At 38.8% G+C, this 17,355-nt stretch overlaps 1 protein-coding gene across 3 annotated transcripts; it reads left to right on the top strand.

Moving 5' to 3' along the window:
• Positions 1-866: 866 nt before the first annotated feature.
• On the top strand, positions 867-16,974 carry NUP43 (nucleoporin 43). 3 transcript variants are annotated; one of them, XM_059889702.1, is made up of 10 exons: positions 867-958; positions 1,414-1,572; positions 1,695-1,781; positions 2,087-2,209; positions 2,994-3,071; positions 4,058-4,238; positions 6,049-6,184; positions 9,147-9,298; positions 11,486-11,608; positions 14,695-16,974. In XM_059889702.1, the coding sequence occupies exons 2-10, from the start codon at positions 1,414-1,416 to the stop codon at positions 14,922-14,924; spliced, it is 1,269 nt and encodes a 422-aa protein (XP_059745685.1). In that variant the 5' UTR covers positions 867-958; the 3' UTR covers positions 14,925-16,974. The 3 variants fall into 3 exon arrangements, with proteins under 3 accessions (XP_059745685.1, XP_059745684.1, NP_001096566.1); XM_059889701.1 differs by lacking the exon at positions 867-958 and having other exon boundaries at positions 1,363-1,572; NM_001103096.1 differs by lacking the exons at positions 867-958; positions 1,414-1,572 and having other exon boundaries at positions 1,656-1,781.
• The last annotated feature ends 381 nt before the right edge of the window (positions 16,975-17,355 follow it).

The raw sequence follows: 17,355 nt of genomic DNA, 5'->3' as shown, positions 1-17,355 counted from the left end.
CCTGCGGTCAGGCGGGGTGGGCCCCAGTGCGGTCGGCCGCGTGCCTCGCTGCGGCTCTGGTCACCGAGAGAGGTGGCGGGATGGCAGGGCGTGTCTAGTTCCGAGGCTGCCGGTGGCTCTGCAGTCGTTGCTGGGTCAGCTGTTGCGAGTGGCGGGTCTGCTCCTATAGCTGTCCAGATTGTTAAACGGTGGGCTTCCTCTGTCCTGCCTTCACCCAACCCAATGAATGACTAATATATTTAGGTCGGTTAGAGTCAGAGCTCCCTATGCTGGAGACTGAATATCTTAAACCGAGGGCAAACGTCCTCTCTAACCCGAGTACTCAGGCTCTAGCTAACAAGTACATTTAGTGTCTGGTTAGCAGAGACTTTGGGACCCTGATTTGGTCTCAGCTCTAAAGCACAAATTCAGAGAGTGGAAGAATACTGAGACACGGGTTGGAGGGTGGAGCATCGAGAATGCTTTGCTCCTTAGGATAATGCACTTGCTTAAAAATACTACAGTAGAGGAGGGAGGAGGGTTCAGGATGGGGAACACATGTATGCCTGTGGCGGATTCATTTCGATATATGGCAGAACCAATACAATATTGTAAAGTTTAAAAATAAAATAAAATTTAAAAAAATACTACAGTAGCCTATGGCGACTATGTTTTTCTCCTAACACAAGTGTCGTTTTTAGCTATTTAAGCCTCACAAATTCCACCATTAGACTGGACCCCGGCTTTGCTGCTATCAGCTATGCAAGAGACTGAGTGAGAAACTGGCAAGGAACATTGCCAGTAGAATCCAACTTGCTGACTCCTAATCAGAACGGAGACTGGAAGGATCCAGTCATCATTTAGTCCCAATAAACTTTTAAGGAAGGAAACAAAGCTACGTAAAGACATTGATGCTACTGCGTCAGAAACAATGCTCAAATTTTAGTTCTAGCCAGACCCTGGCAAATGCGGTGTCTATGTAAGTATATATATATATATATTTCCAATCCAAAATATACTTATATATTAACTATTTCGTGGGATTCTGCGATAATAACCGAAGCAGCATTCTTTACTTCAATATTGGGAATAAAGTAGTCAGTTTGGGACTCAAAATTGGAACTGGGGGTCTTCAGAATTACAACTCCAGTTTCTGACAGTGTGTGTTACCATTGAAGAAAAGTACTTGCTTGGGGGGAGAGGGAGGGAGAGGTTTTTAATAATACATTGGTACGTTAATGGACGTATTTCCAGGAGAATTTAAGGGTTTTTAATCTTTTCTATGCGCAGTGAAATGCAAGCCTGCTTAGGTGTGGCTGCTAGCTCGTTTCTCTTGCATTGCTTTTATTTTGTTTTTGCTCTTAAATTTGTCTTTACATTACAAATTCTTTTGCGCCAATGTATTGTCTCGGTGTTCCTATACCGATTTTGCAGATGGTCCTACAGCACAAGGACTGGCATGCTTTTGCCTTGGTTCAGAGCCGCCTTGACGAGGAAGGCCGTCGCATCTTCTTCGCGATTGGGGCCGGGTTGTTCGTTCCCGCACTGCCGACGGAGGAGAATTGGCTCTCTGCAGCCACCGTCCCTCATAAGGTCCGGTCCAATCAGGGCTCAGCGAGAAGGGGCGGGACTGAGTGGCGCGCGCTGTACTTCGTGCTGTGCCTGCCTGGGTTCCTCTCAGCATGGAGGAAATTTATGCTAAGTTTGTGTCACAGAAAATCAGCAAGACTCGTTGGCGACCATTACCTCCAGGGAGCCTGCAGACAGCGGAGACTTTCGCCACGGGCTCTTGGGACAATGAGGTACCCCTGCGCCCGGCCTGGAGTCCCTGCTATCTCCTTCCTTCCAGGAACCGCGCCCCCGTCAGCCAGCGCGCGAACTCCTGTTTCGTAGCTCCTAGCGCGGTTCTCTCTACCGAATGCACATCTCACGCTCGGTCGCCTTATATCTGAGAGCCATCAGTGGCCTCGTTTCTTGTGTTTTTAATGATTATTATGCCGTCTGCCCGGGATACTTTTAAAGCAGGGTTGATTGAAGGCAGTGCACATTTCAATTTCGGGGAGTTTGACGTATATTTCATCTCAAAATGAAATTTTCTGCTTTTCAGGAAAATTATGTTTCAATGTGGTCTATTGGAGATTTTGGAAACTTGGATTCTGATGGAGGATTTGAAGGAGACCATCAATTATTGTGCAGTATCAAACATCATGGTGATGTAATGGATTTACAAGTACGTCTGTTGTAATATCCAAGAGCTAACTTTTAAAAAATTGAGAGTAATACATTGAGAGATGTAAAGGACCTTACAGTTTGTCTAGTCTTACCCCGGGTTTACAAGAACTTGAATTCTCTGTAGGTTATGATTTGCCATGTCATATAGCTGGTTAGGGGAAGGGGATGTGAAGTTAATCGTAGCTTGTTTGTTTAATTGACCATCTACTATGTGCCAAGCTGTGTTTACATAAGTTAATTTCATTCTCATGGAATGCTGGTGAATCAAGTATTGTTATCTCTCATGAGAAAACTAAAATCTTTTGAGCATGAATTATATGACAAATACTGTGCAAGGCACTTTACATGTTTTGCTTTTTGAATTCTCGTTTTACAAGTTTACCAAGACTTGGAGAACTTGGCCAAGGTTTCAAATCGGGTAATAAGTGGTGGGAATGGAATTAAGTTTTCAAATTCTGATCTGTAAGACTTCAGAGTCCCTGCATTTTCTTCTGTGGAAAGCTTCCTGACCCTGGGAATTATACTTTCCTAAACCTTTATGGTAGTTGTACAAAATTAAATCAATTGTAGATGAACAGGTTTAGGGGGAAAAAATTATTGTTGTTTGTTCTTTATGAAAATACTTTTATTTGTATAGAAGTTTTGACTTTGGCATTTTATTTGCTTAGCATTTGTAGGTTCTTTGCATTTTAAAATGGTTACACTGCTAATTGAGTTAGATAAATGGGCTTCCTCCCTGCTGATATTTATGAATTTATAACATGCAGGAATTTTCTGTTTAGTTTTTGGACCAGGAAAGAATTGTAGCTGCTTCATCGACAGGATGTGTGACAATTTTCCTCCACCATCCAAATAACCAGGTAAAGAATTTTTCTTTGAAAACTCAGTTTGCATTTTAATTATTTTTAGGAAGGCTTAAAGAAGGCTGTACTTAATAGTGACAAATAATAAAGTTTTATTGTCTCAAAAACTATAAAAAGGATGGGGAAATGTCATTGTATTACCCATCTTTTAGTTGACTAATTCTAGAACCATTTTTGTGTGAACTTTCATTGAAATTGGGTAACTCTTCAATTTTCTTAGGTTCCATGTAACAATATGGTATTCTGGCAAGTAATTTTCCTGTAACTCTCTTTTAAGATCCTCTGGTTTTCTGAAGAAAGAGCACTTTCTAGCTCAGACATCATCAGAGGGAGCAGGAACAGCTACTTTGCTTCTGTGAACAGAACCGAGGTTTTAATTAGAAGGAAAGACACACTATATGAAGGCTTGACATTTTTTCTATGCCTTTCTTATATGTCAAAGGCTAAGAGTGCTGACCTTTAGAGCATAGTGGTAAGGGTAGTCCTTTAAAATGGGCCCACTTGAAGTTAACAGTTTTAAGTTGCTGGAAGAGAATGCTTATTTAGATTTGGATATTAATAAAGGTCATCTTACTAATAGGCATGCTTAGTAAGTATAAGACCCAGATCTAGTTAAACGTTATTCTTAATAGAGTCATCTGGAAAGCCCTGCAGAGATTTCTTTCTTCAATGTAGATCAGTTCCCTTAAGAATTTGGAGTTGTCTTTGAACACATAATTACCTAATACTTAAAAACTGTTTCTTTAGTTTGAGATAAGTTTGGAATATTATTAAACAATGTTTCTTTGGAATCTAATCTGGTGAATACAGAGCTTTAATGGAAGTATTTCCTCGACCTTAATACTTGGAAATACAAAGGGAAAAGAGTACTGTTTTTCTAGAAAGGTATGAAACAAAGTTTTAAAATAATAGCGTAGTTGGGGAAAGTGCTAATTTTGGGGAGCTTTGCTTTAATTAATCATAGCCTCATTTCTGACACCTAGACTCTGTCAGCCAGCCAGCAGTGGACAGCAGCTCACTACCACACGGGTCCGGGCAGTCCTTCCTGTAGCAATGCACCATGCACAGGTGTTGTGTGCAACAACCCAGAGATTGTCACAGTTGGAGAAGATGGTCGGATAAATCTCTTCAGAGCTGATCACAAGGAAGCTGTAAGAACTATAGGTAAGAAAAATTATCTTTCTTTGGTCTATCGTATAGTAATTGAGCACTGCCCATGTGCAATGCCAGGGGTTTAATGTTTGAGGGATTTAGAAATATACAAAGCAGAATCCCTTTATCAAGATGGTATGTTGATAAGGCCTGTATGAAGGACTGAGTAGAAGAAAGAGAAATTTATGGGGAGGATGGTTGGAAGGAATTATCGGATAAAGAATTGAGGGGCAGGGCAATTCATTTAATCTAGATTCTAGACCATAAATAATACTGAGAAGTGGCACACCAGATAAAGGGAATAGCATAGAGGCGGGGTAAGGCCATTCAGAGAATGACAGAAAGTGTAGTTTGACCTGACTTTAGATATTTGGAGAATTGAGAGATGAAACAAGAAAGGTAGATTGCAGTCAGGTTGTGAAGAATCTAATACACTTTATTAGGTAGACAGCTAAGGAGCCATTGAAAGTTTTTGAGCAAAGGGGTAATGTACCCACATCATGTTTTAGAAGGATTATTTAGTGCAGTGGTAGTGGTTTAGTTGCTAAATCATGTCTGACTAGTGTAGTAGTTCTCAACCATATTTTGCACAGACTTGCCTGAGGAGATTTTTAACAGCCCGTCACCCTAGACCTCTTGAATTAGAACTTCTATGGATTGAGCCCATGAATCAGTTTTTTGTATTATTATTATTTTAGTTCTGAGGAATACCATTTGTTTAGCTTTGAAAGACTGCCGGCCTGGTGACAGTTGGGAGGAGGGTCACAAAACAAAAGTCTTTAAGTATATACTAAATAAAGATGTATAAGCTTAGACACACTAGAAAAAACAGAAGGAACATTAAGGCAAACAGGAAGAACATGGCAGAAGAGAGAGCTGATAAGGATAAAGATGAATCGATTTGAGATGAGTCAGCAGAATAATACAGGGTCAGAATGAGCTCTGTAGGAAGCTGTGGTGTTTGGCCCAACAGAATGGAGGTTCTGGGTAAAGCAGTTGAGTTCAGGTGCTCTTTGCGACCCTATGGACTGCAGCCCACCAGGCTTCCCTGTCCATCACCAACTCCTGGAGCTTGCTCAAGCTCATATCCATTGAGTCAGTGATGCCATCCAACCATCTCATTCTCTGTCGTCCCCTTCTCTTGCCTTCAATCTTTCCCAGCATCAGAATCTTTTCCAGTGAGTCAGTTCTTCACATCAGGTTGCCAAAGGATTGGAGCTTCAGCTTGAGCATCAGTCCTTCCAATGAATATTCAGGACTGATCTGCTTTAAGATGGACTGGTTTGATCTCCTTGCAGTCCAAGGGACTCTCAAGAGTCTTCTCCAACATGACAGTTCAAAAGCATCAATTCTTCAGCACTTAGCTTTCTTTATAGTCCAACTCTCACATCCATACATGACTAGTGGAAAAACCGTAGCTTTGACTAGATGGACCTTTGCCGGCAAATAATATCTCTGCTTTTTAACATGATGTCTAGGTTGTCTAGGGTGAAGCAGTGGTGGGAGATAAAATTGGATTATAAAGAAACTTGAACAGCTGTCTCAGACATGGAGGGTAGTACTCTTAAGTGGAAATAGAGAAATATATGAAAACTTAGTCCTCAATTTGGAAAACAGTTCAGATGTCCTGTGAGTAATATAATTTTTCTATCAAAGGAGAGTCCATTTTAACATATGTTCTTATATTTTTCCATAAAAATAAAATTGTGACTTATTTAAAATTTCACTTGTAATTTTTCAGTCAACAGAGGGAACGCTGTTTAAGATATTCATGGAAAAGTGGTGCCCTGTTAACATACACTGTGGTTTTCTTAATTTACAGACAATGCAGATAGCAGTACACTCCATGCTGTAACCTTCCTTCGAACTCCTGAGATCCTTACAGTAAATTCAATTGGACAGTTAAAAATATGGGATTTTAGACAACAACGAAATGAGCCCACACAGATATTATCACTGTAAGTTTTGATTTGTAATTTCAGTAGTGTAAAGCAAATTTGTTTGATTATTTGTAGCAACTGACTTTATAAACTATATTGTATTTCAATTGCATGTTAAGAGTAATTTCTGATTAACTTTGATAAAGCAAATACAGTTGACCCTTGAACAATATAAGCATTAGAGTCACTGACCCTCTATAAACACGAAAATCCATGTATACTTTATAGTTGGCACTCTATATACCAGGAATCCTCTGTACCGAAGGTTCCACCTTCCCAGATTCAACCAACCTTAGATCATGTAGCAATGTATATTTACTATTGAAAAATACTCATATGTAAGTGGACCCATGTTGTTCCAGATCAATTGTATAATTTGATGGGCTTGATAATACCTTCAGATCAGATCAGTCGCTCAGTCGTGTCCGACTCTTTGCGACCCCATGAATTGCAGCACGCCAGGTCTCCCTGTCCATCACAACTCCCGGAGTTCACTGAGACTCATGTCCATCGAGTCAGTGATGCCATCCAGCCATCTCATCCTCTGTCGTCCCCTTCTCCTCCTGCCCCCAGTCGCTCCCAGCATCAGAGTCTTTTCCAAGGAGTCAACTCTTCGCATGAGGTGGCCAAAGTACTGGAGTTTCAGCTTTAGCATCATCCCTTCCAAAGAAATCCCAGGGCTGATCTCCTTCAGAATGGACTGGTTGGATCTCCTTGCAGTCCAAGGGACTCTCAAGAGTCTTTTCCAACACCACAGTTCAAAGCATCAATTCTTCGGTGCTCAGCCTTCTTCACAGTCCAACTCTCACATCCATACATGACCACAGGAAAAACCATAGCCTTGACTAGACGAACCTTTGTTGGCAAAGTAATGTCTCTGCTTTTGAATATGCTATCTAGGTTGGTCATAACCTTCCTTCCAAGGAGTAAGCGTCTTTTAATTTCATGGCTGCAGTCACCATCTGCAGTGATTTTGGAGCCCCCAAAAATGAAGTCTGACACTGTTCCACTGTTCCCCATCTATTTCCCATGAAGTGATGGGACCAGATGCCATGATCTTCGTTTTCTGAATGTTGAGCTTTAAGCCCACTTTTTCACTCTCCTCTTTCACTTTCATCAAGAGGCTTTTTAATTCCTCTTCACTTTCTGCCATAAGGGTGGTGTCATCTGCATATCTGAGGTTATTGATATTTCTCCCGGCAATCTTGATTCCAGCTTGTGTTTCTTCCAGTCCAGCGTTTCTCATGATGTACTCTGCATATAAGTTAAATAAACAAGGTGACAATATACAGCCTTGACGTACTCCTTTTCCTATTTGGAACCAGTCTGTTGTTCCATGTCCAGTTCTAACTGTTGCTTCCTGACCTGCATACAGATTTCTCAAGAGGCAGGTCAGGTGGTCTGGTATTCCCATCTCTTTCAGAATTTTCCAGTTTATTGTGATCCACACAGTCAAAGGCTTTGGCATTTGACAGGAGTCAGGGAGCAAGACCATCCCCATGGAAAAGAAATGCAAAAAAGCAAAATGGCTGTCTGGGGAGGCCTTACAAATAGCTGTGAAAAGAAGAGAAGCGAAAAGCAAAGGAGAAAAGGAAAGATATAAACATCTGAATGCAGAGTTCCAAAGAATAGCAAGAAGAGATAAGAAAGCCTTCTTCAGTGATCAATGCAAAGAAATAGAGGAAAACAACAGAATGGGAAAGACTAGGGATCTCTTCAAGAAAATCAGAGATACCAAAAGAACATTTCATGCAAAGATGGGCTCGATAAAGGACAGAAATGGTATGGACCTAACAGAAGCAGAAGATATTAAGAAGAGATGGCAAGAATACACAGAAGAAGTGTACAAAAAAGATCTTCACGACCCAGATAATCACGATGGTGTGATCACTGATCTAGAGCCAGACATCCTGGAATGTGAAGTCAAGTGGGCCTTGGAAAGCATCACTACGAACAAAGCTAGTGGAGGTGATGGAATTCCAGTGGAGCTATTCCAAATCCTGAAAGATGATGCTGTGAAAGTGCTGCACTCAATATGCCAGCAAATTTGGAAGACTCAGTAGTGGCCACAGGACTGGAAAAGGTCAGTTTTCATTCCAATCCCAAAGAAAGGCAATGCCAAAGAATGCTCAAACTACTACACAATTGCACTCATCTCACATGTTAGTAAAGGAATGCTCAAAATTCTCCAAGCCAGGCTTCAGCAATATGTGAACCGTAAACTTCCTAATGTTCAAGCTGGTTTTAGAAAAGGAAGAGGAATCAGAGATCAAATTGCCAACATCGGCTGGATCATGGAAAAAGCAAGAGTTCCAGAAAAACATCTATTTCTGCTTTATTGACTATGCCAAAGCCTTTGACTGTGTGGATAATACCTTACTGCATTTAATAAATACTTGTAGTATTGATCAGAAGTTTATATTTTCTTTTTGAAGTGTATATTATTTAATGGGGAACTTATTTTTCCTCATCAGGTGATCCAATTAATAGTGAAATAATACACTCTAGATGTGATTGGGAGAAAAATACAGTCCAAGATACTTTTTCTAAGCAGAAATACCCTTTCTATGTTTGCAGCCTTCTCTAGATAATAGTATGTGTCAAACTGAAAAATATATATGTAAACTAAGCATTAAATAAGACAGAATAGAAGTAAGGAGTATGCTGTTTATGTTGATATATAATGTTTTTTAAAAGCTAAGAAATGGAAATTTTTGCATATCTTACCATCAAATTTTCTTGTTCCATATGTGTCCAAATTGAAGAGAGAATGAATAACTCCAGCCTTTAATTCCCCCTCAGAATTCTAGTATTTAGAGGTATATTTAATGTAATCAGGTTTTTGACATGGTTTAAGTTTAGCCAGTAGCCCTAGCCACAAAATTATCATTTAGTTACTGGGATGAAACTTGTTTCATGGGTTATTCAATGATAAATTATACTTTATCACTGTTTGAAGTCATTGTATTTCCCATTAAAGGACTGGTGACCGAGTGCCACTCCACTGTGTTGATCGACATCCCAACCAGCAGCACGTTGTAGCTACTGGCGGCCAGGATGGAATGTTGAGTATTTGGGATGTTAGACAAGGTACAATGCCTGTGTCTCTACTAAAGGCTCATGAAGCTGAAAGTAAGTGTTGTGAAGATACATTAAGTTTTTGGTGGCTGAACTATACAACATAGTGTTAGCAAATTTCCATAAATGATACATATGGATCATTCTACAGCAGAACTTTTGACTGAATTGTGTAAGTTTGTAATAATTAACTCCTTTCTTATTTGACATTTACATTCTTTAATTTATGTTTATTATACATAAAACTGTAGTGATTATCCATATGTGTTTATCTTTATGTGCTTATTTTTTAGGATAATTTTTAGAAATAGAATTGATGAGTCAAAAATTTGGCATAATTTTAAAGCTGTGATTCATGTTGACAAATTGTTCTACGTAAAAATAATAACCAGTTTATATTGTCATACCCAGTATGTCAGAATGTACTTTTCCCATGCAAAATGCAGGTTGTTGTTTTTAATATTTGCCAGTCTGTGTGTTCTTCAATTTATTATTATACCTTTTTTTTTTTTCTTTTAGCAAGAACAAAAGATATAGGCTCTTGCCTTTTTTTGTTTGTCTTTTGATTTTAGTGGAGATGTTTTGGCTGAACAGATGTTTTATCACCACAGGTCAGGGTGGGTTATAGTTTTAAATTCTGTCTTGGGAAAAGTTGGTATTAATGCTTGAATAAAAGTGTAGAAAAGCAAACATTATACCAGTATTGTAACTTCGAAGCTAAAGTTTCACATTATTAATACTTGGGGAAGATTATTAGTTTTTAAGATTATATATGCTATGCTATGCTATGCTATGCTAAGTCGCTTCAGTCGTGTCCGACTCTGTGCGACCCCATAGACATCAGCCCACCAGGCTCCGCCGTCCCTGGGATTCTCCAGACAAGAATACTGGAGTGGGTTGCCATTTCCTTCTCCAAAAATTATATATAAGAAGCAAATAGAAACTGTTTCCCTCTTCTAGGTAGGGCTTTGTGGGGTGGGGGGCGGGGAGAGGGGGGAATAAATAGGGTATGCATCACATTCTGTTGTTGCTAACCCAGTAGTAGTTAGAATTATAAAGTTTCAAAGCTCTTCTCACCAGCCTATTTTTAAATACCAGCCTTTATTGTTAAGCAGAACACACTAGTGGCTTGTAATGTATTTCAGTTCATCTTGACTCTTGGCTAGAGGTTTGTTTTCTAATTGGAAAGTATATAAATACATAAGTATCTCGATTTGGGCAGTCTTCAATGGCTCTATTAGGCTCTTCTGTTTTACTTTGTTTTAGTGAAACAGCATAAATGTACTTTACACAGGGACTCACCCAGAACACATTCTTTTACAGAGGAAGGTCACCTTTTTGTTCTGCAGCATGTTTAATTGTGGTAACTGTCAGAATGAAAATGCCAGCTTGCAAACATGTGCCTTGCACTTTTTATACTACACTCTGGGTGCTTTCTAAGCCTACCTAACCCAGAATCACAGAACCGTTGCTTACAGACTACTTTTTTTACCTTCATGCTGCAGATACCTTCCTGAGGAGTCCTGGCCAGTCCTTGGTTCCCAGGTGTCTGTTGGCACACAAAGTTCCCTTAATGTTGAGAGCTTGAGGAGCCCCTAGTCCTAAGTTGGCTTCTTAAAAGTCCTTCATCTGAAACTGGATCCAGATTCTTGAAGCCTTTCCAGGTTTTGGCTTGCTGAGAGCTAGTTGCTATTTCTGTGATACAGAGCAGAGTCTTGGCATGAGCCAAAATTGGACTCTGCCTCTTAGAACTTCATTTGTATACTGCTTTTATGGTCTTCCCTCTCCCTTTCCAATAATAAAGCCTTCAAATATTAATGACATAGGAATTTAAAATAAAAGAACTTAACAATTTTCAAAAAATCTTTTCAGAATTATCCCACTGTCATTGGGTTAGCCAAAACTTTGTTCGAGTTTTGCCATAAATTGATATGGAAAAACCTGAACACACTTTTTGGCCAACCCAATACTTTTCTATATAAAAAAGCAGTAGGTCAGATGACTAGCATTTATTTTCATTCATTTGCTGGCCCGATACACAAGTAGATTTACTTGACGTCTTTATCCTATCTACATGTTTCAGCCATTTGGAGCATTATATTATGCCTTCTCTTTGACACTGAAGCCATTGATTTTATCACAGGCTTAGAGTTTGAAGGTATGTGATGGAGGTTAATGGATGATATGCCTAGAGGTAGTGTTTTGATGTTGGTTTAACTAACCTTGGTTCTTATCTCATAGTGTGGGAAGTTCACTTTCACCCATCCAACCCAGATCATCTGTTCACTTGTTCTGAAGATGGATCTCTCTGGCACTGGGATGCCTCCACAGACGGACCTGAGAAGTCATCACTCTTTCACCAAGGTAAAATGTTTTAATGAAGATTCTTTTGGGCAACTTTAGATTATATTTTGATACACCAAATGAGAAATAGTCATATTTTTAACATTAAGGAGTGACAGAAGGTTTCCTTTCTCTGGCCTCAGAGTAAATTTTAGTATCACAGGGCGTGAAATTTATCAGCTACTGACTGCTATACTGCTGACGACTAGAAATGCTATTAGCTGGCTAACTTTGTAAGTACATTGTTGTGGGCCCTCATGCCACAGAATAGGCACTGATCACTCTCCTATATTACATTGTCAAAGGTGTATGACAAGACAAAAGTTGATCCTTTATGTATTAAGGTACTGGTTTCGCAGAATAAAAGGCTTTGTCTCCTGATTAAAGACAGAGGTAAGTAAAGGTTGGACTTCCCAGGTGGCGCTAGTTGTAAAGAACCTGCCTATCAATGCAGGAGACCTAAGAGGTGCGGGTTCAATCCCTGGGTTGGGAAGATCCCCTGGAGGAGGGCATGGCAACCCACTCTAGTATTCTTGCCTAGAGAATCCCATGGACAGAGGAGCCTGGTGGGCTACTGTCTGTAGGGTTGCAAAGAGTTGGACACGACTGAAGCGACATAACACAAGTAAAGGTCATCCAGAAACTATACACTTAAAATCAAAAAGAATTTTTATTTTCTCTTTTGGTATTTTCTAAGCTTCCTGTTTTTGAGCTTGTCTATGACTGCAAACTTTGTTCATTCACTCAGCAAATGTTTATGAAGTGCCATGTGCTAGGTACTCTTCTAGGTGTTAGAGCCCATGACAGGGAGCAGAAAAGCCTCAAGGCACGTAGAGCAAATATTCCAGTAGACAGTAAGTCAGTAGATGATGTTTCAGTAAAAGTCCAAACAGAAAAGCAGAAACTACCCTGGATTTAGAAGGAATTGTTTTCATGTGTGTTGGGCTAGAAGAACAAAAGGGAATGGAAGGGATGCTGGAAGAACAAATAACAAAAAGGAGGAATGTCCAGAAATGAACAGTTGTTAATAACCTCCACTGCCCTGTTAGAAATACTATCAGAGTTGGTTCTGGATCAGCAGAAAAGGTGCCACCTCAGCTGGGGCTGGAATCACTGTGTTGTTGTCAGAAACCTGGAGCTTTTCCCCACCCCCACCCTACTCCCCACAGCCTCTCTGCCTTCGTCACCCACAATAGTTATCTCCCACGCGCAGGGTTCACCTGGAAGGCAGATGGCAAGGGAGCCTGGAAAAAGGAGTTCATTCCTACAGTACATAGTAGAGCACAGCAAAGTAGCAAAGGAGACAGAGCAAAACGGAAAAGAACTGGATCAAATACCCTGATGACCATGCAGAAGAGTAAAGAGAGTAGGATGATAAAAAAAAATTAATTGGGGAGGGGCCGCTTGGCAGAGGAGAGAAGATCTGAGCAGAAACCTGAAGAGAGGAAAGTACCAGTCACAGGCAAGCATTCCAGGTAGAGGAAACACCAAATTCCAAAGGCCTGAGACTGAGAACAGAAAAGAGCCAGTGTGGCTGCAGTTCAGCAGGCAGGAGGGGGAGTAGATGGTGAGAAGGAGCTGAGGAGCAGGACTCTGCAGACTGGGAGCAGGAGTTGAGATTTCGTTCTGACGTGACCGAAAGCCACTGGAGAATTTTGAGCAGGGAAGTGGGGTGATCTGTCTTATGTTTCCAAACAACCACTTTAGCAACTATGGGAAGAGGGTTGGAAAAGTGGAAGCAGGGGGACCAGGAGACAGACTTTGCACAGTGATTCTAATGTTCATTTTCACAGTATTCAAGAGTAATATTGGAGCAGTAAAAGGTAAACAGAAACTAAGAAGGAAAAGTCCAAAACTTCTCCAGAAAAATTCTGGAAAAAGTATGGAATGTGCAGAGCATGGAGTATGCCTGTGCTAATAACTTCATGTATGGAGAAACTAATAGTTTTATTAGTTTCTAATAAATACGCAGGAGTAGCTAAGCACTTGGTTTTTTATTTCTTCTTCTAGCCCCACTATCTTGCATTTGAGATTTTATAGTTGAAAAAGGCTGGTTAGATTGGAAATAGTCATTTACTGTATCCTGTGTCTGGTATTGCAATGAACAGTATTAGACACTGTGAAAAAGTAAAATAATCTATACAACCTGCTCTTAAGGAATACTTAGTTTTAATTTAGGAGAAGGGGCCAAAGAAAGTTAAATCATGATATAAGAAATGTTGCAAATAGTAAATTATTAGGGGTGCATACAAGTGCTGAGGGTTCCAGGAAAGAAAAGAGAAGCATGAACCAGAGTCATCTTGACAGACTTCTCAGAAAAGGAAGTTGAGCTGGGCTTTAAGAATCAGCAAGATTTAAACCCACTAATTTTTAAACTTCAAGGTATCAGAGACTTTGCCTTGTATTCCCAGCACTTAGCACAGAGCCTGGCATATAGTAGGTGTCAGCCATTTATTGAGAGTAAATGAAATCTGTCTTTATTTGATCTGGCAAAAAGTAGAAAGAAAATTTCAAATGAAGGCTAAAACTGAAATAATTAATTCTATGTTAAATGCAGAGCACTGTCAGAGATAAAAGTTTATAATTTGGTAGTGTTCTAAAAGTCTACTTTTAAGAATATTTACCTAAAATAAATGCAAGAATAAAAGGAGATCTACAGCAAGTTGATTATATTTTTAGAAATATATATTTTTAGAAATACATCCAGAAATTTTCTCGTGATCACTTCATTTTTTGATTATCTAACCGTTTAGGTTTCTACATATTATCTACATCTATTCTACTTGTCCTCTAGCCATTTTGCTACATTTCTGAGACTTTCCATTAAAGTATAAATAGGAAGACAAGGTCAAAATTAATCTTGTGCTTTGCTGAAGAGTTCAAGTTTGAAAGCCATGTTATCCCATGAAAATTTGAGTGTTTAATATCACTGACTTAGAAGCTTTTGGTCAAAAATGGTGATGTGTTATAATGGAATCATCAGCCTGTTATTCTTGAGAGTTAAAACAAGTTTATATCATTACATTTTTTAAATATTAGAATTTCAGAGATTTACTAGCATAAAATTGATCTTGAACAGTGTTTTCCCATTTTCTTTTTTTTCCCAGGAGGAAGAAATAGTACTTTTTTGTCTCATACCATTAGTAACCAAGCTAATGTTCACCAGTCTCTTATAAGCTCCTGGCTCAGCACTGATCCTGCCAAAGATCGTATTGAAATCACAAGCTTGCTTCCTAATAGGACCTTGTCTGTGAACAGTCTGGATGTTTTAGGTCCTTGTCTTGTTTGTGGAACGGATGCAGAAGCAATTTATGTTACTAGACAGCTTTTTTCATGAAGATACTAAAAGATTTCAGGTAAAACATACAGTTACAGCCTTTCAAATGCCAATTTCTGTGCAAATTTTTGTTATTGGAAAATGTGAAATTTGCAAGGGGAACATCCGTAAACTATTGTTAATGTTGATGCCCAGTTTGTTAGTTGAATATTGCTCTAACAGTTGCTGGAGTCTGATTGATGACCCATGGCAAAAGAATTGAAATATGTGGCGGAACATCAGAGGGATCCTTGTTCTGATGAAAGCACTGCCTTCAGCACCATTCTAAGACAGCTCATGGAACCAACTCTTCATTTTTGATGTTGTAGGGCTTAATAATGTCAAACCACCAACAGGTTCCTTTCCTTTTTATCAGCAGTATGTGGGGTATGATATGTCCCTCCCTGGTGACATTTTTCAATACTAGTATTTATTCTCTTTACTGCAAGTATTTCTTCAGTCCTTCAACATTTTATTTCCTTAATAATTTCAGTAAACTTTCTTCAGTAAGAATTGAGTAGAGCAAAAATGACAGTTTTTGGTAGTGCTCAAATTTTTTTTAAGGTGAAAATGTTTTGATGGGTTCCTTTATTAGAATGGGTTTGAATAGAACTCTCCTTAGACCCAGCTTTGTTTCTCTTGAAAAAAGACAAAATACATTTTTCATAAGGATTTTGCTTTTATATAGTTTTTTACACCATAGTTGAAAATTGCTGAATTGGACATTGTGCAATAAAATAGGATTTGACATTGGTAAGTGAGCCAGCTTCCAACTAAAATTTGAGAGGTAACATGTATGAGACTAGTATGATGATGTGATAGGAGTAAAGAGTTTTGCCATCCTTATCTTTAATGTTAATGATGACCTAACACAGAATTTTGAGACAGTTTTATGATACTGTCTTTCCAAAGTTTGTTAAGAGTAAATGCATCATTGAATTGTAAAGACCTTAATGAAAGATCACTCCTGTTACACAGGAAGTTTCTATTTATTTACTTTACAATTCCAACAACAGATAATTACAAGTTTTTGTCTTTCTGGCCCAATAAATATGTTCAATTTTTTTATGTTGACTTATTCTCAGGATTTTGGGGGTTTGAAGTTTTTTTTGTTTACATTTTAAAATAGAATATATATATATATATGCATTTGTTGTTCTGTATATATATATATATTTGGCTCAAAAAATAATTGACTAAAGATATTTAGTAACTCTGAATTCCAAAGAATCGAAGAAGGAAAAAAAATGTTGCTGATAGGAAATTTTAATCAGTTTCTAGTTTTATTGCTGGGGCTAGTTTTTAAAACTTTGTTATTACAAAAGCCATTCATTACAGAAAAAGCAGTCAAAAGAAAAAGTACCAATAATCTCAAACAGACATAGTTCTTTTCATACCACTTTGTATCCATTAATGTAAATAATTTTTCATAAAAAATGAAATATACATGTTATATTTGTGAATGCACATTCTCTCGCAGTAAAAACATGGATTCAGTAATAATATACCTAAGAATTGTCCTTTTGACTTTATATTTCCGTTTATATGAATACCTTGCAGCAGCCTAAGCTGCAGTGTCCCTCTCTTCACTCAGTAGAGGCATCCTCCCATTCCACTCGGCAGGTCAGCATCCTTGCTTTGAATGGGCTCAGAGTTGATCCTCATTCCTGGGAGACCCTGGCTCCCAAGTGGCACATTTTCCATGTACAGTGAATGGAAAATGCTTTGTGCCTCTGCTTTAATCATATTACCTGCTGCTGAAAAGCTGAAAGTTTCATGAATGCTGTTGGCACCCTTCTCAATTTCCAGCAGTAATGTAAATAATTTCTCTTGATTGTTATAGTAAATAATCGGTAGAGGGAGGGAACCAGACATTTAGGGTTAGCATACTAGCTTGGACTGGAAACAAGTTTGAAGTTTGAAGCTTTGATTTGATTTAAGGGTATTTGTAACCATAAGCAAAAGAAAGTACATTTGAATAGTGTCACATTTTCTATCAGTTGATGAGTTCTGCCAGATGTAATAAGAAACATAAGCTTTATGTAGTATAAATAAAACCCTAATTTATGAATGTGTTCATTCTCACTGCTTTCATTCATGAAAACTATCAAATAGTTTCTTTTGAGGACTCTAGGATCTCCAAGGTGAACAATATCTTTGAGGGCATCTCCAACCTAAACTTAATCATCACATCCACAGATTCCCAACAAAAAATTTTCATCCAGCCTCTACTTGAAAATACACGATGATAAAGTCTCCCATTTCCCAGTGTAGCCTCCTCATTTGACAGCTGTAAGTGATATAGCATATGGCAAGGTTTTAATGTGTGAGTGGGGTCCTAAACAATCCTATAAAAAAGGTAGAATCATTATTGTGGGTTAATGAAATGATCATGTGAACCTACTGTAGGTTCACTATGAGACAAAACCAACCACCAATCATTTTATGGAAT

The sequence above is a fragment of the Bos taurus genome, chromosome 9 (genome assembly GCF_002263795.3).
Source record: "Bos taurus isolate L1 Dominette 01449 registration number 42190680 breed Hereford chromosome 9, ARS-UCD2.0, whole genome shotgun sequence".
Taxonomy (NCBI): domain Eukaryota; kingdom Metazoa; phylum Chordata; class Mammalia; order Artiodactyla; family Bovidae; genus Bos; species Bos taurus.
The sequence above is the reverse complement of the archived record's forward strand: the minus strand, read 5'-3'. Positions and strand labels throughout refer to the sequence as shown.